Genomic DNA, 19,625 nt, shown 5'->3' with positions numbered 1-19,625 from the left:
CATTAACAGCCGAGCTGGAGCCTGAAATTCAGAAATTTACCGTTCTAAATCAAGTTTCTGGTGCCCGACCGCCGGCATCAGCTGGTGACGGCTCCTCACGTGCGACTATTTACATACGGGCACTTTGAAATCAACTTCCGGTCGTGCACATCCGTTTCGTTCGGAGAGTGCGCAGAATCTGGGGGCGTCGAACGCGTAGCCATCTTGGTGTTTTGGGTGTTGTTGGAGGGTATTATATCTGTGATAATCGGCGGGCTCTGCAGCGCTGTGCGTTCATCTGGAGTGCAGTTTATGATTTGAGAGGTCCCTCCTCACCGTGAGATATTTATTCCAGCTGATTTCAGCCTCATTGTTCACTCGTCGTCAGTGGGGCAGAGGAGTCAGCGGCTTAGGATGGCCAATAAAGATGACGAATACGATTATCTTTTCAAAGGTAAGCCCATTTTTCGTACTAGTCACTGATGTTAGTTAAATCCAGTGCCTAATTTTCGCGTTTTGCCTGTGCTTTCAAATTGCTACTTACGTTTTTAGCCCTGTTTGCCGGAGTTCCTAGCGGTCGGTAACTGGGTGAGGCTTCCATAGGCTTAATTTCGCGGACGAAGTTTTATTTCTTTCGTTTCTCTGGTGGTTTTATGCGCCGATATGTTGCCCGAACTTTGACCATTTCACTGTTGAACGTTTCTGTAGTGAAACATTTTTTTCACTTTGCCGTTGCCTTGTTTTAGTGGAGCGGACAGGAGGCAGTGACGTTTGTAGTCGGCAGTCTGTTTGACAATGTCGAAGCTTCTTTCAATCATTGAAGCGTCTTTATTGGTCAGACACAACACCGGTCACAACTTGTTCTTGCATTAGTTTGAACCTTAACTTGCCTAAGCGCTTAGTTTGCTCGGGTAGCGATGATGTGCAACGCCTACTTGTTCATAAGCCTAGTTCAGTCGTCTCGGATTTGACGTTGTATGCGTGTCGAGGTTCCGAGTGTTGATGTCATCCTGAGCGGAAGATGACTGTACGGTACGTGTGGCCGTGGGCAGCATTTTTTGCGGACTGCCACATAACGCGCTTGTGAAACACTGCACCAGTACTGTCGACCGGGAAACCACAGTTTCCCCCTGTGCTCATTCAAGGACGCGAGTCAAGGAAAACAGTCGGGACGTTTGTCGGTTTCGTCCGGTGTCTAGACGGTACGACGCGATGGCAGGGTTTATATCTGCAGCCGCATCTCTACGTTACCGCCCACCGCGTTGTTCGAGCCTCCAAATGCTGTGTAATTCCAAGTATTCGAAAGGCTGTAGTTTGGGGGTCAGTGCAACCGGTGTTTCTACCGGCAGCTATGCTTAGTGTCCGTAAGCTGAGTTAGAGACGAGTTTTTTGATGCGGCCTAGGGTTTGAGGGCTACACTCCCCCCAGCACTACTTGAATTCCAGCTGTATCGCCGAAGATAACAGGTGAAACGTCAGCGCTGCGCTCTTGTCATATTGCATACCTAGGCTATCTGCGGGCATTCACTGACACGGTCAGCCTTTTTGATAAAGACCGGTTGGCCCGAAAAAGGGCTGTGCATCGGATTATGCTATTAAAACTTGCCTGCTCACCTCTTTCGAGTGTAATAAAGCATGATACATCAGTTTAAATGGTTGCTATGTTCATTCCTTCGGAATATCTGGAATTCGATTTGTTATTTTTAAATTTGTGTAGCAGTGTCAAACGCTGTGCTTTGTGTGCTAATCCAAGGTGCGTGATTCATATCCTGCACAGCTGCGTCAGTAATCATTCTGTGGGTGTTTCAATGTTCTTCAAAGTGCCTCTCCTCATAAATGAACAGTTCTTGCTTGTTTAGGTGTCTCTCAAGCATTTGGAAAGTAACTTTAGGCAGTGGTTTGCCTTAAGTAATAAGACAATGGTTTGGCCTTTGCAGCTTTTGGCAGTGCCTATGTAAGAAATTCAACCCCACTTCTTTTTGTGAACAGCCTGACCAACGGTTAACTTTTGAGCTCTATAGTGGGGCTCTTTATCATCTCTGAAAGTCTCCAGCTCTTGAGTGAGCACAAATTTTTCTCACCTTCGAAGAGATTTTGAACATTAGCAACCCTGCATACCCCGGAAGCAAACCCTTTGGGCTGTATATTTTTGACAGTGTACCTGACGTGCATTAATAACTTGTGTGAAATGTAGTTTTACGTGCATAGTCATTCAGCAGGGAGTGAATGTGCTATCTTTGATAAGTCAGTCCTCCAGAGTTAAGCAGGTCATGGAATAACAACAGATGTGGAATCTTGTATTGTGCTAATGGCAAGGTACTGTTGCTGGTTGTACTGTCGTGGGCAGTATGAGCTGCAACGTACAAGCACCAGGTTCTTGAAGCAGTGCGAGTGCAGTGGTGATGGAAGTTGATGCAGTTAGCCGTCCATGCGAAGTGTTCTGAATGTTTGTGCAACTGTGGTGCTCTATGTGAAGGTGTATTTATTTACTGTAAAGAAGTAACCTCTGTTGGTCCACTTCGCCAACTGCTTTTTGGAAGCAGTTTCTGGCATTTTGAAGGTACTTGTGCCATGTGTGTTTTGAATGCAGTGAAACAGGCACTAGTAGAAAGCGTTCATTGCTTGAGTGTTGTCTTTGCAGTGGTCCTGATAGGAGATTCTGGTGTTGGCAAGAGCAACCTTCTTTCAAGGTTCACGCGAAATGAGTTCAACTTGGAGAGCAAGAGCACCATTGGTGTGGAGTTTGCCACCCGCTCGATCCAGGTGGACAACAAGACAGTCAAAGCTCAGATCTGGGACACAGCAGGACAGGAACGCTACCGCGCCATCACCAGCGCGTGAGCATTTCACTGCATCTGGTATTCTGTGTGCTCTGGACTAAAAGTTGCTAAATGTGTCTATGAAGTGGCTGCAAAAGAAAGTTCTTGTTCTGGGGTAATTGTTGTCTCCCTCTGTTGTGAAGCAGAATTTCTCAAATTTCAGCGAGAAGGTGCGTTTTCAATTCTTATTCTGTATTGCTTCATTGATCAATGCCATGTGTACATACCTTGTGTGTTGCGAATGTTTCAGAGAAAACATCGGTGTATATGCACACAATACTGCAGACCAGAAGCGTGTTTCGCATTACTCGCAAAATGTGGAATAGTCAGCTGATGTCTGCTTTCATGTAATAGCATGTCCTGAATTTTGGCTTGGGTGTCCCAGAAGGGCACCCCGCAACAAGCACACTGCCATGGGCAGAATATATGGCATTTCGAAACTAACAAATCCAGTTAACTGTGAAAACAAAATAAATGCCAAGGTTGTACTGATTGTTGTTACCAGACAGTTCAAACGTGCTTATGTGCCAATGCGCCAAAAATGGGCGTTACCAGAGCCCATGCATAGTCTCACTGGGCAGCTCAGAAGCTGCCTGTAAGGGGAAAAGCCTGGAAGTAATTGCCAAAAAGTGGTATTATATTGCAACGTGTGTGTGAATTTGTCAGGTTAGTATACTTGTTAACGAACCCTTTTGTTGGGGTTCTATTTATAATTGGGGAAAAAATGACCCTGTACTTCAAAAAATTTGTGCAGTTTTGTGATGACAACCAAATTTATGAATTTTATTGCTGCTGATGAAATAGGGTAACACTGCCATGGGAGCAACTGTCTGAAATTAAACCTTGTTGCCTAGCGTACCCTCCGTTTGAAAGACATGGCAGGGCCATTAATTTTAAAACAATTGTGGGTTGAGAAAATGTCTTTCTGCATTTCACTTCAAAAAAAAAAACATCAGGTTCAGCTAGTTGTATGGCAGTGTATTTTTTAATTGCATCAGCGTAAAAGGAACAGGGACAGCTTAAGATTATGGGACACGACGAGCGCTCGTGATTTTCATTCATTCATTTTAATGCGTGGTACATTGAATACTTGAGGTTATTAAATAGTTACAGAAGTCTCGTCCTGCTATTCTCTTCTGTTGTCCCCATTCCTTTTTTGCACTGATACCACTAAAAAAAAAAAAAAGTTGGCGGTTATGCGAAGAAGACTTCCGCGAGTCATTTAACATCTTATTGTTTATACGACTTCGTTTGCATGTTTCCCCTCAAATTCCAAGTGCTTAGATTTCTACCTCCAAGCAATTTCTTTTTTTTCGTGTCTTCACGGAGCTTCGAGGAGTTAGGGAGAGTTTAGATTGCCTGCCAGCAGTTCTTCATTGCAGCCGCAGTCTAGCCGCAGTGGGAGCATGCTTGCATCCGTATGGCAGTGAAGTGCAGCAATCTCGGGCACTTGTTGCTCCCGACATTGTAGGCTGGAGTGGAATGGTGTCTGCTTGCTGATAAGTCACATAGCTGTGTTGCACGCCTCTTGCTTGCACTGTGTTGAGGCTGCAGGCACGGAGGAATGGTCATCTTGTTCATTGCACGTGCACTCTGTTCTGGTCAGGCTCTGTTGAGTTTATAATTTTACAATACAATGTGTTGCATAGAAATGAACACTCCTTAAAGGGCAACTCTGGAGGGTTTTCTGGAATTTTGCATTAGCGATATCATATTTCTTGCACCTCCCTCTCCTGTTTGAGATGAATACTTTTTCAAAATATTAATGCGCAAAATATTGTATAAAACAGCAAAAACCAGAAAACTGAAAAAAACTGGGTTTTGACAAACACACATCACGGTTGGCCAGCGAATGACATCACTGATACAGTTGCAAAACCTTTCATGAATGTCGAGTCTAGTGAATAAGTGATAACTTCAATCATTATTTTTCTGAAATGACCTATAATGAGCTTGAAGTTTTTCTTCAACCAACAGAGAGCTGATATCAATGGGTTGGTAGTTCTTGACGTCACACACACACCCCGATTAGCAGCCACGAAACTGGAAATTTTAAATTACTTTGCGTATCAACAAAATGCAGCCCAGCTGTGAAGTTTGCCACACAGGATGCGTCAAATATATTGAAAATCGGAAAAACACCAGGAGCCCTGATGCGCACTTTTTCTTTCCTTTTTTCTTTTTTGAGATAGATTAGGGGTGTGCAAATATTTTAAATCTTTGAATATTGAATTTAATACGCTCAAATTTTCTAATAGTTCTCAAATAATAGTCAAGTTTCAGTTGGGTGTGCCGTAGTTTTCTCCGATGGCTGTTTTGAAAACAGGGCCCCCTCTGACGCTACACAGCATGCTGCCATGATTGGTCTGCATACGCAGTGCCGCAACGTGATCCATTAAGGTCACATCATTTATAATGTTCAAATATACGGCCTCCAGGACTAGACGATCCTGTAGGGCTCAGCCAGTTTCAGCAAGCATTACTTTCAAGCCCGCAATTGGAGGCCACGGCTTATAACTCTCATCCCTCTCACTGACTGATAGGTTGCACTAGTTTGCCCTTCGTCATCATCGGTAACAGAAGGCATTGAAGGACTGACTTGTGCTGTGTGCCCCTATTGGCAATCGCTCTTGCTGTCTCTTGACAGCTGCGGCTTGAACTCCATGAGGCATAGCCTTGCCGCTACTGCTTTGGTGTTTCACATCACATTTTCTACCAATATTCACACAAGCATCGAATAACGATACGAATATGCAATTCATATTCGATTTGGTTCTGAAGGTAGACTATTCATATTTGATAAGGTTTCGAAAAAGCACTATCCGCACAGCCCTAAAGATGATACCAAAATGGTCGTTTAGTACTGTGCTGCCGTCTGTCGGCAAACCAAAAAATGCTTTGGACAAGCCCTGGTTGTCCTAAACTGGACACTGTGCCAGAAAATGCACAGGCTGAATTCGTCATGAGCCAGGAATGAGTTTGTTTATGTCGAGCCTGGCTCATGCAAGTCTGCTAGAGGGGATAATGCCTGAAGGCAGACATCTTGGCTGGTGCAAGATTTTTGTGCCATTTGCTCAAGGAAATTGAAAGTTACGGGAATAGTAGCAGGACTAGTGGTGGCAAGCGGTCGTGCAACAAATTTGTCCTCTGTCTGGTAGAAGTGTGTTGTGTAATGGGCACTGATGTATTTTGTAGGGGGTAATTTTTCATGTCAGTGCAAACATGCTGAGAAGACTAAACCCAACACAGGTAACCAGTGTTGCCTATGTTGATGGCACAAGGCATGAGGCTTTTAATTTCCTGATAAAGCGATCAGTACAGGAATATGTTATGATTATTATTGAATTTGTGTGCAGGCAGTGAGTGTAAGGCAAAAGGGGACACCTTACCAGTAATTACAGCAAGTGTCGTGTGTGATGTGCAGCCTGACGTTGGTGCTAATTCACTTGTAGGAAATGTAGAAGCTTGTGAAAAAAAAAGTATTGGTTGGCAGGGCTATAAGCAAGCCTTTGGTTTACCTGTTTACCCGATTTTAGTTAACTGTGATGGAAGCCAGACTCCAGGGGCCGCACTTTATGACATTTCATTTAATTTTCATTTCATTTGGGTGTGGCAAATCGTGACAAATGCAACAGAAGGGGGGGAAGCAAGTGACCAATCATCAGGCATCGTTATTCTGGATGCGGCACCGCTGTTACCCAACCTAACATCTAGTCTGGCTATGTCAGAAGGACCATGCTTCTACTGAAAAAGCTTGTCAGGCATGCCAGACTTATCATTGTGCTCAATCATTGGCGCCGGCGCCAATTCAGCAATGCAGCATCTGCATGGGCACTTGTGCAAGTGGCATTATGGGCATGCTTCTGCCATGACCAGCATGACATCAGTCTTCCATGTCCTGCCTCTCAAGGAGCAATGCCTCATGGCAGAGGACGAGATGAAAAGAAGCAGTGCAAACTATACCCGCGAAGTTGGATAACTTATTGTTCAGGGCCTGCAAGTGTGTTTAACATCCACGGTGTTGCTTCCTGTGGCCTATGCATTGTATATTTTTGTTACTGCTGCGAGACTGCTGTGTGGCTTGATGCACTGGTTGGTGTTGTGGGTGCAGGTACTACCGGGGAGCTGTGGGCGCCCTGCTGGTGTATGACATAGCCAAGCACCTGACCTACGAGAATGTTGAGCGCTGGCTCAAGGAGCTGAAGGACCACGCTGACCAGAACATAGTCATCATGCTGGTGGGCAACAAGAATGACCTCCGACACCTCCGGGCTGTGCCCACTGACGAGGCAAAGGCCTTCGCTGGTCAGTGCTCTGCCCTTTGTTGCTTCTCTGCTCCTTTAAGTCTCCTTTTTTCAAGGCGGCAGCCTTTAATGCTTCATCGTTGTAAGCAGGGGTTGTCGACAAATGTCACTCTTTTCAGTTGGTTGAAATGGTCGTGACGTCACAGTGCGCAAATTTCAAACGGGGGCCAATTGTACTTTGGCTAGTAACCATGCAACCAATTAAAGGGATGGTATAGTGATGCTCCAACTTATATAAATATATAAATAAATAAATAAACAGAGTAGGAAATTTGTCGAGTTCGGGAATCAAACCAGGATCTCTGGAGTGCGAGAGGAGCACGCTAACCACTCCACCATGCCAGCTCGATAGTTTGGAATGAACAAAGGCACGGTGTCTTCCTTCACTCCCATCTTCCCTTCTCTTAGGGCGAGGTTCAGGTGTCCACCGAGACATGGGAGACAGATACATTTCCTTTCCTCAAAAACCAATTCACAGAGGAGAGCCGAACGGGCAGTGGCGGGCAGTGGCGTTCTGTGGACTCTCTGGCAGCGTTGCAAGATGCTGTTGCGTTCCACTCTTAGAGGCGAACCTTAACATCTTAACCACACATCAGTGACACAAGCAGCAACACCGCACTTTAGGCTTTTGCCTCACCACACTTCATTTATTTTCATTTATTTACCCTCAGGGCCAGAGGCATCACAGAGGGGAGTGGTTAAATTATACAACAAAGAACAAGAAACGCAGTTAAATGCTACAAAAAAAAAAGAAAAAAGATGCTCCTAATTATACAATGTTAGCTAAGTGTTACCTAAACATACAGTACATCAAAACATTATAAATCAATGTTCTCGTAATCCTACAATATTAGCTAAACACTTTCGAAACAATTTGTTATTAGTAATGGACACAATTTCACCAGGAAGGTGGTTCCATTCACGAGAAGTAAGTGGAATGTGTGACTGAAAAAAAAGCTTTAGTGTTGCAGCGATCCAGACCAACTTTGTAAATGTGTTCAACGCAATGGGAGCGATAGAGCGGTTCTAGATTTGGTTCACTATGCAGTATGGAATGATGGAAAAGCATTATGAAATAATGCTAAGCGTGAAATTTTCTCAAGGCTGTTTTTCATGACCGATATGCTGGCTGTTCGGTTGTAATTAGAAAGGATGAAGCGAGTGGAATTATTTTGAATGAGTTCGAGAGAACGGGTTAGGGTAACATGAGCAGGATACCATTCTTATGATGCATATACAAGTTTCGGGCATATCAGTGTCTTGAAAAGCAGCAATTTAAGGGAAGATGGAGAGCTGGAAAAATTACGGCGGAGGTAACCTAGCATGCGATTAGCATTATTGATGATATAATTAATGTGACTAGCCCCCAATAAGTTACTCATAATATATACTCCGAGGTATTTGTAAGCGCAAACGGATTCCAAAGCAGTGTTATTTAGGTGGTAAGTCATGAGGCCACAATCTGTATGAGATACGTGCATGACTTTGCATTTTTTAATATTGAGTTCCATGAGCCAAGTATTAATTCACTATAGCAGTTAAGTCATTTTGCAGAATCGTAGTATCGTTAGCGTCACTTAGTTCACGGAAGATAACACAGTCGTTAGCAAAAAGTAAACAAAGCGCCCCCTGAATTTTTTGCATTGAATTAGAAATTTACTTTTTGTCAGCATTTTTTACATTTTAGTTGCACTGGGTTTGACGTGAGAGTAGGGTCCTCTGTCTTTTGGCACGCTGAGGCAATCGGAAATCCGGTTGAACGTAATTTCCACCGACATACACATAAGAAAATGCACGTTCTCATTTTACTAAGCTGTAGGAACTGTGCCAAAACTAGTGGATGTCATTTACTTTTCCTAGAACAGCATTTTTGGCAAGTTGATAGTTGTAAATCTCTTACAGTAGTTTTTATCAATGGCATGGCTTAATCAAGTTCAACAAGTACAGGGTCAGTCATACTTAACGTGAACACGGCTCCGCGTGGCACCGCGCCCGCAGGAAGCGGCGGTGGATTCTCGGGCAGGCGCAGAGAGCACGATGGGCGGGGCCACCAGCGCGTCGTCTGCTACTGTGCATCGTCTGCTGTCGTGTAGAGTATCGCAGCGAAGATCGCTTGCCTGATGTGCTAATAGGAAACCGTCGACTGTTTAAGGCCGATCAAAATGCTCGTTACGCAGCACACATGCTCTCATTCTGCCACCCTTTGAATGGGGGCACTGCTTGGAGCGGGGTGGGGATGTGGGGATGGGGGGGATTCGCAGGCGGCACACGTGCAGTGGTCGTCACTAAGACTGGGCTCCTCTCACGTGTGGTGCAGCTTGCACCAGGGAAGGGGAGATGAACGGCAGCGCGCTGGGAGTGGCGCGCGCACGTCAGGGGCTTGCTGGGGGCAAGCAGCATGGCCTCCGACCAGCCGTAAGGCTAGCCAGGGGCGCAGCAAGGACTGCATGGCAGCCGGGGCTGTCAGCAGGCAGCTGTCACGTGGGTTGGTCCTCGCGACAGCAGGTGATGACTGCAGGTAACCGCTCCGAGGTAGCAGCGCGGCGGTGGACGCTGAATACTGGCATTTCTACCGGCACATAAGGGCTGTGAACACAGCAGTGGCACCAGGAAGCTAGCACCGTGAGGGCCAGCGGGCTGTAGCAGGAGCACTATCCTGGGTAGTCCGCTGGAGGCTGCACCATGGGGGCAGCAGGATGGATGAAGTCGCTAGAGACAGCCATGATGAGCGGCGCGATGAGGCCCCGCGCACACCAGTGCACGTGGGGAGGGCAGAGGGCAGCAGGTAGGCCTCTCTCACACCCGAGTGTAGCACGGCAATCCTTGATGGGGTGGGCAGGCCGCCGCCACCGGTGTCCGCTGTGCCAGCTGCTGGGGGTAACCAGGAAAGAGGGGCCGCCGCCGCTGCAGCTGACGGCGGTGGCCCAGTGAGGCTGTCCTGGTAGGTGTCGACTACGCGGCCGCCGAAGTGGCCGACGGGTAGGGAGGCCTACTTGAAGTAGGAACGCGGCCGCCTAAGCGACTGACGGCTGGTGGAGAAGCCCTAGTAGGGGCGGGAGGGCGCTGGGCGTGCGCGGGGCTCCTGTAGCTCATCCAAAGGGCAGGCAGGAGGTGCGGCCAGGCGCGGTTAGGGCTTAAGCACGACGGTAATGTCGGCAGGCGCGAGTAATTCGCGAGAGGAGTCGAAAGGAACATCCGCTCTCCTCGAAGGTCCAGACGGGAAGGGCGATACTCTACACCACAGCAGACGACGCACAGTAGCAGACGACACGCTGGTGGCCCCGCCCATCGCGCTCTCTGCGCCTGCCCGAGAATCCACCGCCGCTTCCTGCGGGCGCTGCGCGTAGTGCGGTGCCACGCGGAGCCGTGTTCACGCTAAGTGGGATTGACCCTGTACATCGTGAAAGCGAGTATCTAGAACAGATGCATTGACGGGATGTTTTATAGGCATCATTGTATCAAGTGGTACCCAAGCTGATGTCTTGTTTATTCTAAGTCTGTTTTCATTTCAAATGACCTCTGAGATGATGCTAACGGGCATGTTATTTTAGGCAAGTTTTTCCGGAAAAAAAAGTGCACATTTGCATCGAGTAATTTCGGCATGTCCTGTTTTTTTTTTTTTGTTGTTGTTTTTGAGCATGTGGCCACGTGGTGTGCCACTACATTCGCAAAATCCACGAAGACTGCTGGGTTTGCCACGTAAAGGCACTGGCTACAGCGTGTTTTCAGCTATAGTCGCTCGTCGCGATTGTAGACGTTCCTCTCATGTTCATTAGTTCTATCGTTGTGACACTTCCGCTTGGTTCGGCCAAATTTCAAGCAACTCGGCGCAAGATAGCAGATAGGCGGTGTTGCGAGTCCATTATATCAGCATCAACCACTGCAATATACATCTGCTTCAATGGAGGCAGCGTTGGGAAATTTACAAACTTTGTAATATCAAGGAATTCATTGCATGGAGGTTTGTTACATCTAGGTTTAACTGTCATTTCTACATGAAAATAAGCTGCCACAGTTTTGCAAAGCAAAAGTTACAAGGCGTACGTTTTGTGTGGTGTGTATAGTTAGTTTGGTGTTTATAGCCCGGGAAATTTTCAATGCAGTGCAGTTTGTTGACACACATGACTCCCTAGTAAGCCTCCCTTTGGCTGTATGGGCCTGACTCATGGAGATTCAGACAAGCCGTTTAATTTGGCCCCATTTATTCGAATATCTGGGTAATTGAACTGCTGGCTCGGTGCCGGCTGTCGGCCATATAAGCTTATGGCGTCAGGACACTTGCTAATCGGACGCCAGGGGTCTTCTTTTGTTCTGGTGAATTCGAACAGGTCAGGCCACTGCGGTGGCTCGGTGGTTATGGAGCTCAGCTGCTAACCTGAAAGACGCGGGTTCGATCCTGGCTGCAGAGGTCACATTTCAATGGAGGCGAAATGCTTGACGCCCTTGTACTGTTGCACATTAAGGACCCCGAGATGGTCAAAATTATTTGGAGCCCTCCACTACGGCGTCCCTAATAGCCTGAGCCGTTTTGAGACTTCAAACCTCATAGGCTACATCCATGTATGACCGATGCGGCAGGGGATCGTCAAAATAGCCCTGAGTTAATTCCATGCTGTATAACCGTTCGCACACCTCTGGCTTGCATGCGACTGCTTAGTTTCGCTTTTCTGATCTCTGCTCTGGGTGAGACCGCACCAACTGTGGCTTGAGCAGTCAGCGTCTGCTAGCTAGCATCAGCCAGCCAACCTCATCCAGCTGAGCGCTCTTTTGGATGCTCATTGGCACGTCGCTGGTGTTCTTCACATGCGCCAGTGCCGCTTACGATCGGTGTGATGCGGTGGAGCTTTAACTCGTCTGTGAACAATACGGGAGGCCCTTACGGTTTTGCAGCAGTTCTGCTTTGATGATTCTGACTGTATGCACACAGTGAAGAATAGATGGAAAGGGGAAAGAAGGCAGTGATTGCCATGCTGTTCTCATCTTTAAAATTGGGCAACGACTGCTTAGTCTTTCACCAAATAAATTCACCACAATGCAAGTGGTTCTTTTTTTTAGGGGGGGGGGGGGGGGTCATTCTGGATTGGTACTTCCAGATTATTTGAACATTTTTTCCTGTCCCTTTAAGTTTGAATTAAATTAATTTAGTAAATTGAGATTACGTAAAGCAGACGAGAGATGAGTGATAGGCATTCTATCACTCGTCACCCCAGCGCAAGAATTTTTGAGCTAGCATCAATAACAACAAAGATATAGACGATTTAAAGTTGCGCTCCTCCTCTCCCCCCCTCAACTCTTACATGCGGAGCACCAGGAAAAAATAAAGAAAACAGCTCTGGGACTAGGCCCCACCCATGATTACGTCATTCGCTGACGTTTGGAGTGCGACTTCCGGTTGTCACACCCAGCACCCCAGCAGCAGTGTCAGCAGCGTCTCTCCAGTCTCCCCTCGCCTTCCTGGATTGCGGCACGCGTCGGATTCCTTTGCTTGTCACCGCGACAAAGGCACTGCGAGTGGCTCCCGAACTATACATTCCCGAACTCCCGACAGAAAGAGGCGGCAGAGGTAAATTGAAAACATATGCGGGAAGGCAATAATGCCCTGGCTCGCGCTTGCCCGAGGGGGTCGCGCGGCGGCTCGAGCAGACGATTTTCACGGCTACCGGAAGCGTGCCCGTGACGTCGCGGCTGCGTGTGGTGACAGCGTATGGTGGCCTGCTGACGTCACAGGACTAGTGACGTCTATTTTCCTGGTTTTAGCTTCAAAATCGGTCACTACGAAGACACCAACCGGCCCACGAATTTTAAAAAGACGCGGTTTTTAAAAATTCATAATAAATTGCCGGCTCTGTTCCGAAGACTCATACTTGGTGTGAATGCTTCTTAAAGAAGCATCATTTCTAAGTATTGATCACATTTAAAAGTGACTTTTAATTGATTACATAGTTCCTTTAACAAGCTTTTACTGTACTTGCTCTCTATTTATTCAAAATGCATGATAATGGCAAGCATACCCAAGTTTGCCCCCTTTTTTTTAAAATCACTGTTGACCATGCCCACTCTCTGCATATAATCACCATGCTTGTTTGTGCTGGTTTCCTTCAGTTTGTTTTGGCAAAATAATTTTATTCAGAAACTGTTTTGGGGTAAAAATATTCCTTTTCCTGCATTTGTGAAATCTATGAGCGTAAGAAATGGGTAACGTCTGTTTTGACTCAAAATTGATGGACCCTATATACGAATTATAGAAAGTAATGGCCAAAAAATCTCGGAACATGAAAGAAGTTCTTGAATGATGTAGCAGCATGAGGCTGTGGTGCCAAAATACAAACTTTGTAATTCACTTGTTAAACAAATGGGACTTGGGAGTAGCCTGTCTTTCTAGTGCAGCAGTGAAGTGAAATTCTTAGACACTGCATTATGGTGCCTGAAGTCACTACATTCTCAGCTTTGCTTAGCACTACACTATTGTTTGGGGCTGTAGTCAATAAGGGCACCGGAACCTCTGGAAGAGTCTATGGGTAGACTTTTTCTCCTGCCTTACTTGAGCACACGACAAACACTACTGTTGTTGCAGAGTGAGAATGGCACACAATGAGATCTCATTCTTTGGCAAGGATCTTGAAATAGACTTTACTTTTTGTTCTGTTTTGGTCCTGGTGTAGTTCTCTTAGCGTTTTAGCCCATATCGCTTCAGAAGTTTTGTGTAGAGAGTGCGCATTTATCAAAGTGGTCAGTTTTTAACCAAAGCTTAACTGAACGAATTATTAGTTTTGTTGTATCACTTTCCCTAACCTTGCTCTGTTCTCTCTTCTGCCAGAGAAAAACAAGCTGTCCTTTATCGAGACATCTGCGTTAGACTCCACGAATGTAGAAGCGGCGTTTCATCAAATATTAACAGGTGAGCCATTTCTAACTTTTTTCTCCGACCTTGTTTTTGGTTTAGTGCTGTTCTTTGGTTTTTTTTTGCTCTAGTGCTGTGAATGGACACGGAGGACAAGTTGGCTTTTGTATTGATAGATTACTATGATCTCATCACGTAGAGGCTTTAGTTTGATGAATAAAAGGTGAAGAAATTGACCTCAGGCCAAGCAGATTGCACTGACACTTTTTCTGCATCGATCTCCAGGGCCAGACTATATTCCCAATCACTTTTTATCATTGTGGCACGAGTATCGACTGGAGGGAAAAAGTTTCTTTTTAAATTAAATTTTCTTGGCAATCAGTGCATCTTATGTTACTTAGCAAACATCACTGCGAGCTGAAGCAACCATTGCATTTTTTTACCAAGAACAAAAGATGGATGAAGCTGTCCTGAGCGTGCCTTAAAAGGGCACAGATTGTTCTTGATTTTAACGTGATCGCATTAAGGGTCCCGTGTCTCACAAAAGCTGGTGTCATCGTCGGCGTTGACCGTAAGCGAAAAATTCCAGAAGCATTAATAAAGTACTTTCGGGTCGTAGCTTGGATTAGTCTACAAAGTTTTAATTGATGGAGTGTATTGACTGTCAGGACGTGCAGGCTTCTGTCGGTACGAAAATGTGGCTACCGCGTTCGCTGGGTGTGCAGGTGCATAGAAAATATATTCACGCAGATCTGTGTATGGCTGATAGGATTTACATATTCACTATCGTGCGGCCACAGAACACTACTCGCATTGCGTACAGTGCTACTGACGATCGCAAAGTCAGCAATTTGTGGGCCATGCACATTGCTCATTGCTCACTCTGCATACTGCGCAATTAGCAATAGCGACGTGCAATAGCAATTAGCAGTGAGCGGTGGGCTGTGCCCCGCCGCTCACTGTTGGCGGTGCACAATGTATTCTGGCTAGGGAATTTTGATGGTTGGTATCATCGCAAAATTCGTATCAAGTGTTTGTATCACTGAATTTGTACTGTATTATATTAGTGTCTTTTCATAGACTGGGTAGAAAAATGTTCTTTTTGCTGTAGACAGCGTCCAAAATACTCCTCAAGGATAATGCACAGCTTGTGAAAGCAGAGATGATCTCTCTTGTTAAGTATCAGTAAACTTCTTATTGTTCTGCATATCCTAAGTAATGATGCAAATGACAGCACATTTTGGCCTTTAGGGCTCTGCTTGCTGGTTTCGGTGCAGTCAACAAATGTGTCTGCAGTCAACAAATGTGTCTGTATAGACCTTTCCACCGGATGAGGGAATCGATTTATTAGAGAAAATGGTATAGTGCTTCAAAAGTCTTCAAAGCACTTCCCTTGGGCATGGACACAGTTATGCAGACTTTTCCCCGACTCGAAGGCTCCCCGGTAGGCGGATTCTGGAAGGCCCTTAAGGGCACTCGTGCAGACTCCTTTGACGGTACTTAGCGTCCCATGGCGGTGTCTTTTGAGGGAGGATTGCATGTTTCGGATTAGGAAATAGTCTGCTGGTGCCAAGTAGGGGCTGTAAAGGGGTTGGTCTCGATGCTTCTTAGCAAGTAGTAGCTGACTTTGGGCGTGGCTGGTTGCATTGTCAGGATGCAATTTCCATGTCTGGCGGTGGCTGGCTTCACCCGATTGACTGCTTCTCTTTGGTCTTAGCACTTCTAGGTAAAAAGCAGCATTCACTGTCTGTCCCTCGGGTAGAAATTTGTAGTGGACCACCTTCTTTTCGTCGAAGAAAACGATGAGCATGGCTCTCACTCTGGATTTGCTCATTCGAGCCTTTTTTTGCAAGATGATGCTGGAGTGTGGCATTCGGAACTTTGGCACTTTGTTTCCAGGTCATATTCAAATATCCAAGTTTCGTCTCCCTTTGTTATGTTGTCCAAAAAAGCTGGGGTCTTCAATGTGTTGCAGAAAGACTTCGCAAACAGATACTCTCCTCTGGTTTTGCTCATCCGTCAAGACCTTTGGGACGAGTTTAGCGCAGATCTTTCACATCACCAAATTTTCAGTGATAATGCCGTGCACTTTCATCTTATCAATGCTGATTTCATCTGTGACCATTCGTACACTTCAGTGACGGTCTGAATTCAGCACTTCATGGACACTTTGCACGTTGTCATCGGTTCTTGACTTCGACGGCTGTCCAGCGCGGGGCTCGTCCTCCATACTCCATGCTTTCATCCTTGAACACTCGGCAAATCATGCCCAACGTCTCCGTACCCATTTCCCCAGTCCAACACAAAATTTGATGGCGTCCGTTGTTCATTCGTTCACTGCATTTTGTGCTTGCACCCAGTTACTTGACAGGGATCCACAAAAAGCTCGATCTAGCCTGAACGAATGCTCGTAGACAACTAATGCTTGGCGAGCCTTAAAGGTCACATCCCCCACCAGCACGCATGTGCGGCGTGAGCGCGCTGCGATGTGCAGTAGTGTCAGGAAAAAATTGTTCCCAATACTTCTTATTCAAACCCTGTAGTTTAAGACCTTGGCTTGCTTGCCAGCCAGCTGTACTGGTTGAAATCTTGCTTAGAATTCCTTCCCAAAGAGCATCTATGTAGCATGATGTCTCCGTAGTTGTAGTGTTGTGATGCTCTGTGCTCTTTGGCTTTCTGCCTTTGTGCTTCAACTCCTTTTTGACTTCACCTCTCCTCTCTGCTTCTTTTGCAGACATCTACCACATTGTGTCACAAAAGCAGATACGGAGCGAAGGGGACAACGACCCGTCCCCGTCTCGAGACAACATCCCCATCACGATTGCCCCCACGGACCCAACAGACAACCGCAAGAAGTCGTGTGCCTGCCAGCAGTAGCACGCTAGGCACTGACAAGCAGCACCAACACTTGGCTGCGCCGGGCCCTTGTAAAGTAGGAGGGACAAGAGAAAAAAAAAAATGAGGAGGCACAAGAGCGCTCCTGCACTGTGGCCTTTTTCTTTTTCCACTTTTGTTCTTTCCGAAAAAAAAAAAAAGTACAGTCGTTCCCCAGCCCCCCCAGATATGCCCCAGACTTATTTTTCTTTAACAGTGGCCTTCCTGGAATTGGTGGCTTTTTTTTTGATGGATTACCCTGCTACCACCATTTTTTTCCCTCTTTTAGGAATGGCTTTTTTGGTAGCATTGCTACATTTGGCACCAGTGTTGCTCTCGTTTAGGCATCCTCAGTGTTGAACTGAAGCAGCATTGCTTGTGAACTGTGCTACAATGGGAGCGGAGTGTGTTGGTGCATTCAAGTCACCTGCTCAGTGCGACCCTTCAGTCGCGTGAAGGGAACTGTCAGATCGTCTAGTGAAGGTACAAGCTAATATTTTTTTTTCTTTTGATGACCAGTCTTTTCTTTTTTCTGGCGTTTTTTTTTATTATTATTCTCGCCATTGATGCTACTGTATGCTGTGAGAATAAAGAGGACATTTGTTTATTTAACTGCTGCACTTCTGTCGAGACAGTTGTGCTGGTGGGCACACTACTAGTCTAGTGACTAGTGTGTTCAGCGGCTTGCTTTCAGCTTTTATTCCTTGCTGCCTTTAAGAAACTCAGCGCGAGGCATGGTTGAACTCGGGTGCGTCGTTTCTGAACTTACAAGGTGACGTTGCCATCTGCTCCCCCCTCCCCCCACTTAGTGCTGAAATGATTCAAAGTGCCAGGCTCTTTTTTCCCCCCACAGATGCGCTGTTAATGTCCTAAACTGCGCATTAACCCCAGCAATCCTCCTGCTGGGTGGGTGGTTGCGTCAGTCTTTTGCTGGAGGCTGCCTGCTTGGGCTGTCTGTTCCCTTCGAGTTTTGTTTTTACTTCTTGGTTGTCCTAGGTGTTCTGTATTCAGCCGTCGCTGCGAAAGAGAAAGAAACATTTGTGAAATGATCAATTTGTATTTCTATGATTGTACAATGGATGACGTCGTTGGTTGCATGGACGATTTCTTGGATGCCATATGAGAGCGTGCGAGAGCGAGGAACTGCTATGCATCTGCGGTGCACCAGCACTGGCTGCCCCGGCCAATGTCCCGTGTTTTGCGCTCAGTCGTGTAGCGAGTGCCGTGGCAGTAAGTGCTGGTGCTCCTAGAGGCCCTGTCATCCCGTGTATATATATATAATTACCAATAAAGTCCCCGATGTCTTCGCTTATAGAGCTGCTGCTTTGGTTCCTTTTTTTTTTTTTTACTGCAGACGCTGTGCCATCTGGGGCCATCTTGGATGTCCCTTTTGCCTCACGGCTGCATGCTTGCTTTGGTCCTGAGTAGTGCGCTTTGTGGGATTTTTCCTTTGGATCTTGGGTCCAGTTTCCCTTTAGATCGCCCTACTCTGCACATGCTTGCATATGCTCTGTACTAGCTAGTAAACTTCAGCTGTTAAGTAGGGCCACTTCACTGGAACTGAAATTGTGCCGGTGTTGTTGGGGTGTCTTTTTCTACATTTCTACATTGCAAAGTTTCTGATCTGAAGCCAAAAACTGCTGTTTGTTGAGTAGGCGTCTGCATACTGTTTCCTCTTCCTTGGCCATCTCTTAAAGCCTAATTGACCAAAGTTTGATGTTCCCTGTAAAAGAGGAGAGCACTTCTGAATTCAGGAACTTTAATGCAGCTGCAGCTTTGCTATTGTGGTGCATGGAGATCCGCTGTCTTGCAGCTTGCTGAAAAATTTTGGAAAGTGTGCTGTTGTGGGCCACTCGAAAGTAACTGCTGTTTTTCTTCCAGACGGTTTTGCCAAAGGAAGTCTGCACTAAGTTCCTGCTTTTCACTGCCACTTCACTTTTTGAGTTTTCATATGGGCTGGAGAACCATATTTTGACACATTTTCTCTGAAACTGGTAAATCCCGGTTTCATAACCTGTACAGATGCCGTAGACTTCTTTATTTGCTTGTCAAATCTGTGGTACATGTGCAGGTTTCTTGCCATTTAGTGATCATGTATTCAGTGTTCAAGTTAATGGTACTTGACTGTTTTTGCATGTATATACCAGGTTTCCCAGCTGAATGTGACCAAGGTTTTAAAAAACGTAGAAACTCTTGTTAAAAGCGAACAGATATTTTCTTACGTAGTGGTATTTTTTTCATTCTCCAAACTTTCTTGGTTGAACCAATTCCTAAACTAATTATTGGCTTTGGGAACAAAATTGTTAATACGATGTGTGAGGATAGTCTTGAAAAACAGCTGAAATGTTTGCACTGAAGACTTTTTACATAGTTTTTTTTAGTGACCTTAAACCATAACTCACACAAAAAAATAGCTACCACATGACAGAGGTACCGCTTCAACATCCCGAGACGCTTCTTGATAATACGCTTTTTAGCACAGCAGCACTACTACCCACATTCTCGCAAAAACCCCAATTTGACCTTTGCGAGCGAGGACTGAGGAGAGGAGGAGGAGAAACACAGCTGCTTCCAGGCTGTATTCGGATACAACTCGAGAACGAAACGGCTTTTCCCCGACAAAGGATTCCCGTCCAGCCAATGGCATCGGTGGATTCTCATGAGTCTGCTAACGTGACAATGCAGGGAGGGAGCTGTCTCTGACAATGCAGGGAGGGGAGGGAGGGATGAGATAAAGAAGTTTGCGGGTATACAGTGGCCGCAGCTGGCAAAGGACGGTTAATTGGAGAGACATGGGAGAGGCCTTTGC

The 19,625-nt window shown here is 46.1% G+C and overlaps 1 protein-coding gene across 1 annotated transcript; it reads left to right on the top strand.

Annotated features, from left to right (window-relative positions):
* Positions 1-162: 162 nt before the first annotated feature.
* Rab11 (RAS oncogene family member Rab11) lies at positions 163-18,130 on the top strand. The gene is made up of 5 exons (XM_089549239.1): positions 163-433; positions 2,620-2,815; positions 6,909-7,102; positions 13,919-13,999; positions 16,677-18,130. Exons 1-5 carry the CDS (start codon positions 394-396, stop codon positions 16,817-16,819), a joined length of 654 nt encoding a protein of 217 aa, XP_089405365.1. The 5' UTR covers positions 163-393; the 3' UTR covers positions 16,820-18,130.
* The last annotated feature ends 1,495 nt before the right edge of the window (positions 18,131-19,625 follow it).

The sequence above is a fragment of the Amblyomma mixtum genome, chromosome 6 (genome assembly GCF_055824585.1).
Source record: "Amblyomma mixtum isolate Tamu chromosome 6, ASM5582458v1, whole genome shotgun sequence".
In the NCBI taxonomy this organism is placed as follows: Eukaryota; Metazoa; Arthropoda; class Arachnida; order Ixodida; family Ixodidae; genus Amblyomma; species Amblyomma mixtum.
This window is presented reverse-complemented; position numbering and strand designations above follow the sequence as displayed.